The 11,392-nt window shown below is 36.9% G+C and overlaps 1 protein-coding gene across 3 annotated transcripts in view; it reads left to right on the forward strand.

Moving 5' to 3' along the window:
* DYNLT2 (dynein light chain Tctex-type 2) overlaps positions 1–10,293 on the forward strand; it is a 13,121-nt gene extending 2,828 nt beyond the window's left edge. For 2 of the 3 annotated variants that reach the window (XM_039348944.1, XM_039348946.1), the window contains exons 2-4: positions 569–778; positions 2,528–2,686; positions 10,035–10,293. In XM_039348944.1, the coding sequence (XP_039204878.1) occupies positions 569–778; positions 2,528–2,686; positions 10,035–10,145 (480 nt within the window). In that variant the 3' untranslated portion in view covers positions 10,146–10,293. The remainder of the gene's footprint in view (positions 1–568; positions 779–2,527; positions 2,687–10,034) is intronic. The other variant, XM_039348945.1, reaches the window with a different exon arrangement.
* The last annotated feature ends 1,099 nt before the right edge of the window (positions 10,294–11,392 follow it).

Here is an 11,392-nt window from a genome sequence, read left to right on the forward strand (position 1 = left end):
GTATGTCATTCTAGCTTCTCTGTACATGTATTATCTTTGCTACTCTTACCTATTATGCTATCAAAATTCAAATTGGAATGTTTTTGTTTCACAAATTCTTCAAGTACCCTATGTATGAATAACATAATAGAAACTCCTATTTGACTTTCCCTTGGAGGACCATTATCTGAGTCTTTGGTCAAGTATACTGTTCTATGTTATAATGAATCCCTCAAAATGGAATATATACACTGCAGAATTAATTTATGTGGCTGTAAATTAGAACATTCCATTACATTCAGTTAAAGAGCCACTTTGGTATAGTAATGCTGGCTTACAAACTGGGATACTGTGAGTTTTAGTCTTGCCTTGAAAAACTGGCTAGGTGACTTTGAGCCAGTCACTCTCTTAGTGCAACTAATCTCATAGGGTTGTTGTGGGGAATTTTGGTTTTTTAACCATTTTGAATTGTACATGAAAAAAGTGGGGCATGCTGGAAAAAAATCTAATTCTCCCTTACTATGTTTAAATTTTATCATTTTAATTTTGTGAGTGAAATAAAGTTGTCTTTATGTATTGGGGGGTTTAGCCTTTACAGTCAGGAAAACACAGAGCTTCAAGCTATGACATGCCAGGTATGGACCCAGATGATGAATCCATCACAGATTTTACAAAAAACGAGCTCTTGATATTCAAGACTAGCTTTGCGAGACCGAAATATGCTAACACTTACAGGATGGAACCTTATAGAAAATGTGAGGCTCACATAGTAAGGAAGAAAGCTGAAGATATTCTAAAGGTAGAGTATTTTCTAATAAGAATTAGGCTCCAAACTATAAGTTATATTACTTAATGCTTTTTATTATATCTCCTATCAACATCATAGTTCATTTAAAATGTAGTTTATAGCAAATAACTTATTAAGGTACAGGTAGTACTTGAGTTATGACCACAATTGAGCCCAAAATTTATGTTGCTAAGTGAAACATTTGTTAAGTGAGTTTTGCACTATTTTATGTCTTTTCTTGCCACAACTGTTAAGTGAATAATTGCATTTGTTAAGTTAGTAACTTGGTTGTTAAGTGAATCTGGCTTCCCCATTGACTTTGCTTGTCAGAAGGTCGCAAAAGCTGATCACGTGATCCCAGGACACTACAACCATCATATGAACCAGTTGATCATGTGACCATGGGGATGCTGCAGCAGTCATAAGTGTGAAAAATAGTCACGTCAGTTTTTTCAATATTGTAACTTTGGTCACTAAATGAACTATTGTAAGTTGAGGACTACCTGTAAATGGAGCTTCCTCCAGGCCTGTTTGTGTCGGAAGCCCCTTTTAAGGCACTTCTGGGTTGAAAGGATTAGCCAATGATATCACTGTTGCCTAGAGGATGCCCGTGGGGTCTCCTTTCATGTTCCCGTTGAGGAGCTAGAGCAAATGATGGCAGCTCACCCAGCCACGCAACAGCACTCAGGCCTCGAAGGCAGGCTTGTTAAACTTCAGCCCAGCATCCTAACCTTCAACCCAGCATCCTAACCACATGAGCCACTGCGCTCCATGTCATCATACACTAATAGAAATATCAGCAGTATTGGAGAAGTGTCCGTGTGTGTGTGTGTCCATGTGTATATAATTAATTTTAATTAAAATTACTGAAATTCCCATGAGTGCATTTGCAAGTGTCCAAGTTGGTCACTTTTGCTTTGGCCACCAATAGCCTGTAAGGGATACTTTTTCCTGGCTGCCTTTAGTGTTTTCCAGAAGAAAAATGACTGATGACTTGCAGGGTGAGTTGGGAAGCGTTGACATCCTACTTTGTCCTGGGCAAATTATTTTTGTCCATGCAAGGAACATTAGTTCTCTCTTTGTGCTGAACTTTCTTGTGTAAGAAGAAACAAGAAGTGAAAAGTATTGGACTTCAGCGCTGGGCTTTTGAAAGGGGCAGGGCCATCCTTCACTAAGATCCACACCACCTGACATAATTTAACTGCTAACTTTTGGTCACATCCTACAGTATGGACAACCTCTATGGTCCTACCTCTATGGACAAACCAGAGATATTACAACTGAATTCTGAACATTTCTCACAAATTAGTTTCCAGAATTTCTTGGGGAATATAATCTCTAAAATTAAAGTGGTCTGAAACTAAAAAAATAAGCACAAATATATTCTAAAATCCTATGAAATTATATTTAACTTTTCAAATAAAATGGTTCCTAAAATGGGCTTATTTTTAATGTTGCAATTGTGCTCTACCAAAATACAGCAGTTTGACATTTCTCCCCCCCCTAAAAACAGTGGGATAATGCATAGCTTATTTAAAACTGAAACCTTCAAACTGAGTACAGTCTTATTATATAGGTTAGATTAGTTACAAATCCTATTGAATGCTATAAACTATTGAATACTATATTTACTGAAAAACAATATACCTACAGGATGTATCAAACATAGAATAGTTTAAATGTTAAATGAGTACTTTATGGACTATTTATAGAAAAGCATATTTAATATAATTATTGGCAATTTTGTTTGATCTTTAATAGCAGAAACTTCAAGATTTCAAATATATTGGAATCAATGGTGCCCCCACTTGTACAGCTATCTCAGAAGATGTATTAGCAGGTGTCAAGGAACTGGGGTTTGATCGTTACAAGTATATAGTTCAGGTATTTCTTGTGGAAAAGACTGGTCAGTCAATACATGTAAGTATATAAACTACCCTATTCTGTTCTCTGAAAAATGCCCACATTTGCCTGTTGCAGTTATGCAGAATATTGCTTTTCAAATGGAATCCTATCAGATTACTAAAGTGGAATGAACTACCTTGCTAAATTGTACACAAAGCCTTATAATCTAGCATTTTCAAGAACAGTCAGTCAGATGCATATAGAAAAATGCAAGCAAAGCATGTAAGTAATGGCCATTATAGCTGAAACTTTTTTTTTCATTGGGTTCAAATTCATCCGTAGAAAATTAGCTCTGGTTGAAGTTAGTAAGATATAATAAATGGCTTTGCACATATTATCACCATCCAGTTCTACTGTAGTTTACTTGTTGAAATAAAGCACTTTATTTATATCAGTTAAAATGACTAAAGTTGTTGCAACTTTACTGGTTGTAGGATGCTAAGAAAAAGACACAGGCATGTCTTGAGCAGAGGTTTGAAGCTGCAGGACACAGCTTGACAAACTCTGAGTTTATTCCTTCTTATATACTTTTTACATACATAGGCTTTGCTATTAACTGCTGACATTTTACATTTAGAAGTTTAACCTTTAGCTGTTGACATAAAGTAATTGAAAAATTCCCTCATATAAGCAATTATTTTCTAGTAACACATTACATGGTCAGAGATCAGGTAAAGACAAATACAGGTAGATGAAAGACAGGAAGAGATAAAGATGGGAAGAGATAGGGGAAGGAACTAAGCATATTATCTGTTTAGGTAGATAAGATATTAAATCAAAAGGGGGTGATCTTTTGGCTGCTTCCTTGGGACAAAGGGTATCAAAAGGTTATGAGGTTTGTGGGGGGGGAAGCATGGCAGTTTGCTGCGCATGCAAATTCCCCCACATCTCACTTTTCTCTATTTTATTAATGAGGACATTATTCTAAGCTGGAGTAGTTAGTGGGTCTTAGTCAGGGGACATATAACTTTGCACCTGTTTATACAAAGCATAATTTGTTCCTGAGGTAAGTTAATGGTAGTTTAGTGTGGAAAATTGAAAGTAGAGGGGAAAAAAAGACATTGAATAACCATATATGTGCATAATTAAAAGATATCTCTTGAAAGGAGGTACAATTTAAAATTCTTTGACTGATGTGTATACAATGAGGTTTTTTAGATGAAGTAGTACAATTGACAATTTTTGCATAAGTAAGATTTGTAGGAACAGCTATAATTGGTGTATGTAAAACAATAGCATCAAGGGTTAACATGTAAGAGGCATGACCCTAGCTTGACATAGTTGCATAATGAAATTCATTGTCTGATAAAAAATTGTTTAAACCAGTATAATTTTTTTTTAAAAATTGAAGCTGGAACACACAAAGGTATAAGACAGGTAGAGAGTAGATTTTCCATATCATATGATTCAGAAATACAAAGGTCTGTCACTTTTGTGATATTAGCTAATTGCACCCAAATATTATATTTCATCCGTGATTCTAAAGGATGAGTGGGAGAGCTTGAGCCCCCACACAGCAATTAAGAAGGAAAGAGAGGCAAAAAATGACTAAGGAATTTGCAGTCAAAACCACAAATATGGCAGTGCATAAATTCTCTGGTGTAAGTTCTTTTCCCTGTTGCCACAGAACCATCTGTGCTTTGGAGATTAGGTTTTTCACATCGCCCCAGGTTGTTGGTCAACTGCGATGGTGAGAGCAAAAGGGACATTGTGCTGTCTGAAGAGTCACCTGCTTCATTTCCAGTATTGGGTTCTGGACTTGATGCCATGACATCTTTGGCTGGTTGCACACACTGGGCTGGAATCCAGAGAGGGCCTGTAGGAGCAAGCACAGAGCATAGCCTCGCCCCCAAGTTAGTAAGGGAATTGGATCTAACCAGGTTTTATCAGACAATTGCCGATAACATACCAATGGATTAAGAAGCACAGCTTTCTGCTGAAAGTGACGCTGGTAGGCAGTAGTTTTTTGAAAAGAAATATTTAGCTGATTTAAAGTTATTAGGACTTTATTGACTTGATTATTTATCCATGCCAAATTAGGTACCCTTGATCCCTCCTTTTTTATTTGTTTATGAAGGCAGTCCTTAAAGGACCGATATATATCTGAGAAACAAAGGATAGGTGCTGTAAAGTTAAAAACAAAGCCATAAGATTGGGGTCGATCCTGGGCATGATGTAAGCACCTGTAAAATTAAATATAAGTTGGCACACATAATGAGAGTAAGAGATTAAGTTAAAAGGTATGGAAAGCTAAAATAGCAGCAGAAGATATAAGTTATTCTGAAAATAAAATTGAACATCAAATTTTGGGATAGGAATAACAGTATTAATTAAATCAGTCCCATTTCAAGAACAAGCTTGATTGTGTCCTAAGGTTATTTCAGCAACAGCCTGGATAAAAGATAAAACATTTTGGGATGGGATAAGTAAAGCCATTCAATACAATATACTTTTTGCGCTTCTAACACAGCTAATATTCCTGTAAGTATCTTACTAGTAAGAAATATCAAAAGTGTTAAATGACAATTCCTATGTGGAATTCTGTCCACAAATTGAGTACTCAAGTACTTAATTTGCTCAACTGTGGTAAATGCTGCAAGTGGAACTACAAATGAGATCTCCAGGTTGTTTTCCTTTGGTCAATAAGTTAAATTCCAAGTTAATCAAAGATGGAAACAAGTTTATATTAAGTAGGTTAAACATTTACAAAACTTAAATAAAACAATTCAGAGTTATTTCTTTTGGTTGATAGATAAAGATTTTGCCAGCTGAAACAGCAAGAGCGGGATTAAATTTCATCTCTATTTGCAAACTGGAATTCTAAGCAGAGAGGAAAAAAAAGTTTAAAACGAACAGTTTTTCCCCCCCTCTTCTTTCTGTCTCTCTTGCTCTTAAAGCAACACAGCCAGTTGAAAAACAAAAGAGACAGGAAAAGTTTTTTGTTACAAACTTTTCACCACTAAAAATTAGTTTTCTCTCCTTGACATGCATTTTCCATAAATTCTCTCACACATTCTCCATGGGACTCTTCTCATGCAAACACTTACTATTACTTTTCAATTACAACAATAAAATCTGCAGTTTTTTATTTCTTTTACAGCCTGGGAGAGAGTGGGTGGCATGGGGTTTGAGGGCTAACACACACACTTAGGTATCAACAAATTAATTCATTCATTTTCATTCTAACTGCTTGTATAAACAATTCCACATACAAATATTTCATTTTATACTTTCTCCAGGCAAACTATTTATTTTTAAATAAGGCCTTTTTGTACTGTTGTTATCAGAGAGGATTTGACCCTCTTCCAAGTCTTGGAAATAACACAGAACAACACAGACAAACATATATATATACAAATACCAATAAAACAACATTGATTTTGACATATGGCTTGTCCTGCAAAAAGCGAGAAAAATCACGAGATGATTCCAACCAAACTTGTGGTTTTTTTTTTTAATAGGGCCCTTTTAATCATCTCCTATTTTTCTCACCATTCCAAGCCCAAGCATAATGTTCTCGGTGGCCACACACACATATACACATATACACACATATACATAAACAAAAGACACATCAATTTGGGGTTTGAGGCTAAAACAGGCCTCCCCTTTTAATCAAAAAGGAGGAGAACATTTTTGGTTACTTCCAACTTATCCCAGCAATTTCAAAAGACATTGGGGAAAGACTAAAAGGAATATTGAAGGTGTGAAGGGTGAGGGAAATGTAGCAGCCTCCTCTCCTCACCTCTTGACAAAAGGGAATTGAATAGAGCCAGATTAAAAGGGGAAAAAAGAAAAAAAAAACTTGCTTTCAGTTCTTTGAATTTTCTTTTCTTTTTCTTCCGTGGCTTTAGTTGTTATCAATAAACTAGCCAAAAGGAGGTTTACAAAATTTTTCAGTGTTGTCTTGTTAAAGATTATTTATACTTCTACACATCAACACAAAGCACCATCAGACATTGTCTGACAGGGTTAAACTTAACAGCTACTTGAAGTTTCAAAACATCCCAATTGTTCAAAACACATTGCAGAGGAGTACATTTTAATTTAATTTGTTTCTTTAAATTCCTCTGACCATTCCCCATATATATTTTTTCTACTTCAAGATTGTTCCTCTAATATTTTCCTTATGGGGGTGTATGGTGGCTGTAAGGAGGCAAAAGAATTAGCCTCTTCAGAAGGAGCTGAAAATCCAATTAAAGATGCTTTCGGAGGCACAGTTTTTACTTTGATCCTAATCAGGTGTGGGGCTTGTAGTTAATTGTTACCCTGCTGAAGCATCTGAGCCAAATTTTTCCACTGCTTGATGGCATTGATGCCATTGATGTAATACCTGTACTGGAGCCCAAGATTCAAGATGTAAAGTATGCCCTACTTTTTTCCCAATCTTGTAACCTAAGCGTCCAGCGCTTAGGATATCAAGGGGAATGTTTCCCTACCTCACCCATCAGCTTCCTTTTGTCTGGATCAGGCGTTTTCATGCCTGATGTGTGTAATAGTAATCTGAGTTCCTTTGCTGGTGCTGAGATAGATTGCAACCCTTACTTACCACTGAGGGGTCCCGTAGGACGAAAGTGCACTTAGGGGTCTATTCCAGACGCTGGTAAGTAAGTTGGCTGTTGCTCCCTCAGAAGGGGGGGGGCTGTCCCAGTTGCTCCATGGGGGGGCTGTCCCTGTTCGGGCGCCAGATGTAGGATGCTAAGAAAAAGACACAGGCATGTCTTGAGCAGAGGTTTGAAGCTGCAGGACACAGCTTGACAAACTCTGAGTTTATTCCTTCTTATATACTTTTTACATACATAGGCTTTGCCATTAACTGCTGACATTTTACATTTAGAAGTTTAACCTTTAGCTGTTGACATAAAGTAATTGAAAAATTCCTTCATATAAGCAATTATTTTCTAGTAACACATTACATGGTCAGAGATCAGGTAAAGACAAATACAGGTAGATGAAAGACAGGAAGAGATAAAGATGGGAAGAGATAGGGGAAGGAACTAAGCATATTATCTGTTTAGGTAGGTAAGATATTAAATCAAAAGGGGGTGATCTTTTGGCTGCTTCCTTGGGACAAAGGGTATCAAAAGGTTATGAGGTTTGTGGGGGGGAAAGCATGGCAGTTTGCTGCATGTGCAAATTCCCCCACAACTGGTTACTTTTTGGTGTTCCATCAGGTGTGACAGAAAAGGCAAGTTATGGATATGTTGGTAAAAAGTTCCCTCCTACCTCATACACATGTAAGCTGCATTCATTACCAAGCCTATGAATCTATGAACATTACCAAACCAAATATATGAACTGCAGAAGGTGCCCTTGTACAAAATCATTCACAGCAAGTGGAATTGATTCTGAGTGGTGACAAGGAGGAACCATATCTCAGAGATAATATGGCTACTACCAAAGCTTTGCTGGGGATCCAGTATATAGTATTGCAGGAGGGATGGAATCCTCCTGTGCCCGTTCCATGGTTTCCATCGTCGAAAGGGGTGGCCGGTCTCCAAGGTGCCAGAGATTCCCCATAGGGGCTTCTCTGGTATGGATCTGCATTCCTCCCAGCGGAGTTTCTCCGAGGGGGTCTGGAGTGGAGACCCAGTGTCCAACGTAGGTCGGGCACCCATAAAAAAAAGCTATACAGTAGAATCACCAGCATACCATTCAAGAACAGCACAGCCTTTTTATAGGATTGATAACCCCCTCTGATCCCCAAGTCAGATGGTAAAGCCAGTTCTTTCTGGAAGGCCAGCAAGGTTGGGGCCAACCTGATTTTGAGGTGTGTGTAAATGGCAACAGGTGCAACAGCAGAAAACGCCCTTCTCTTGGGTCACTCCAGCTTTCTCTGGTGGATAGAACCTGCAACAAGCCTTTTTTGCTGGACCTGAGTTGAGGCAGGCCCCTTATATAATTAAATTGTATATTCAAGTGTCAAGGAGCTGGGTTGATTGTTACAAGTATGTAGGTACAGGTATGTAGGATTTATAAACATGTATTTCTACCCCTTACATAATTAAATAGCAATATTTTTAATTATATAATCAAATACATGTAATATACTAAGACTCAACTGAATCATGAATAGATCAGTAAATAAGAAATTATATACAAATATAATTGTATATTTGTATATAATTTATATACAATTTTTTCACTTGGCGGAATATTTTTTCAAATTATTTAATAAAGTAGGGGAGCAAGAAATTATCAGCATAAACTTTCATGAATACAGTGTAGTACACTTCATTAGATGCATGATGTGGGAATGTTAACTATATAATAGGGAAAGAATTGAGACATATTGTATGGATTGCATTTTCCTCTGAATTCGTATGATCTTAACTCACAATAATTCACCTCATGAACATAAAAGTTTTATTCAGAAATAAAATTGGTATTTTCCCCATGCTTTTAAAGATTCTGCATTATTTTTATAACAGAATTACATAGGCCTCTGGATTTTTTTTTCCTCTTGAAGTAAAAACAGGGAAATGTGAATCAGTTTTAAAATTTAAATGTTGGGGTAAATTACTCTAAATTGTATATTTTAATTTTTGCAAAATAACCATGTATATCAGTATTGTGAAGATCGCCTACATGCCAGTCTGCAATATATAATTCCCATTTCCATGAATAACATTTTTGATATACAGGGAATTTGCTCTAACTTTGCTTTCTGTATAATGCTAGATATAATTTTTTAAATAGCTCTTGATTAATTACAGGACTGGGTTTTAATTTACGTCTTCTTTTATATTTTAGGCTATGCTCATGAAGATACACTTTTTTAAAAATAATCTGGTTAATTCTAATACTAGTTTGGTACCTCTCCAATGTCTTATAGACATTTTAGATAGAATTTTTTATTTGTACAGCATTGCATTTTCTTTCAGATTTTTTTTCTTAATTTGCATTCATTTTGCCCAGGGGTCTTCAAAGTTGGCCTTTTTATGACTTGTGGACTTCAACTCCCAGAATTCTGGGAGTTGAAGTCCACAAGTCACAAAAGGGCCAATTTTGAAGACCCCTGATTTTGCCATATTATTGTAAACTGGGCAGGGCTGTTATCTTCTTCCATATGTAATGTTTGCTCTTAAATTAAACTTCTTTACATTTTTATTAAATCAAGTTTGATTAATCATCATGTCACCATGTTACATATTATGCAGTGACATTGCAGAAATTATTTCAACTGTTGCAGTTTAACTCTAACTTTTGGCAATTTATAGATAATTCTGTTGAACTGAACAGACAATAATCCAACAGTCTCAGCATAATATATTGTTGCAATAGATTTGTTATGTGATTATTAATTATAATTTTAAAATGTATGTTAGCTAATTTGTTGCTACTTTGTTGTTTTTTTCTTCAGATTGCCAGCAGATGGGTGTGGGATGTCGCAAGAGACACTTGGGTTCAAGCTCAATATGAAACTGAGACCTATGTTATAGTAGCTCTAGTAGTTGCTTCCTATTTTGAGTAATTGGTTTATTTATTTTAAAACATTTATATAGCCGCCTACTCACTCACAGAGACTCTAGATGGATTCCAAACAGTAACAAAGAAATATTGTAGTAATGAGATTTTCTAGTTTATCTCCTCAAATAAATGTATATTTTTTTTCAACCATGCCACCATGGTGACATTTTTTGTGCAAAACATAACAGAGCGATATTTCTTGCTGCCTGTTGAGAATTGATAACCAAACAACTGGGCATGCTTGTAATTGTATACAGGTAGTCCTTGGTTAAATATGACTCATTCAGTGACCACTCTACATTATGATGGTGCTGAAAGAGTAGCGATTACAACTAGTCTTGTAGTTCTGATTGCCAGCTTAGTGATGGCAAGAAAGTAAAGCAAGGTCTAAAGATTTGGCACAGAAGGGATTACATCAAAAAGGCAATTCAAAACTCCTCCCCCCCCAGTGTCCAACCGTCCGGTTGAAATCCAGCCAATCCACAGGTCCACCATGTTATGAGAAGCTGGAGACTTAGCACCCATCTCAAGGTCTCTCTCAGTTTCGTTTCCCAACGGTCCCGGGATCTGTTGTCTGGAGGTAAGGCAGATGTTTTCAGGGAGGGCATCTCATGCAGAGCAGAGCAAAGCAAAAAACATTCCCCCTGCAAGCGCCCTCCCCCCAACAATATGGCAAGCCCCAAGAATACATAAGCAAAAGCGAAAAAAGGGAAAAAAGGGAAGGATTAAAGGCAAATACATTTGAGGGGCTCTGACAATCCCTATGGTCACATGATTGCAATCTTTGCAATCCTGTAGCATCTGGCAGTTATGTAATCACAATTAGATACCTTCCCTGCCAGCCTAGTCCAGTTTAAGACTTTATACATATCCATATATGACTAAAATTCTTATACCTGTTTGATAATTTGTAATCTTCAATTGGGCAAAGCAGTGCATCATAGAGCAAGTTTTGGATCGAAAGGGCTAACTTACAAAATGCATCCAAAATCCAGCACCCGTTGCTCCCATGGGACTGAAATTTGTTAAAATTGTGGCCACTTCAGCACCGCCTCATCTTCTGACTACACTTCCTGGAAATCCATAGGTTGCTTGATGCAAAGAAAAATGGAAGAGGTGTATCCCCACCCTCTTTCCCACCTCCCTCTGGCCCCTGTGGCCAAACAGCTGGTGGCTGGACCCAATAGGGAAGTGGGTATTGGTTGTTTTGGAATAGAGGCTGAAATTTGAAATCTCTTTCAACAGCAGTGG

Source organism: Crotalus tigris, unplaced genomic scaffold (assembly GCF_016545835.1).
Source record: "Crotalus tigris isolate CLP2741 ecotype Arizona unplaced genomic scaffold, ASM1654583v1 scf7180000018216.395306, whole genome shotgun sequence".
Lineage (NCBI taxonomy): Eukaryota > Metazoa > Chordata > Lepidosauria > Squamata > Viperidae > Crotalus > Crotalus tigris.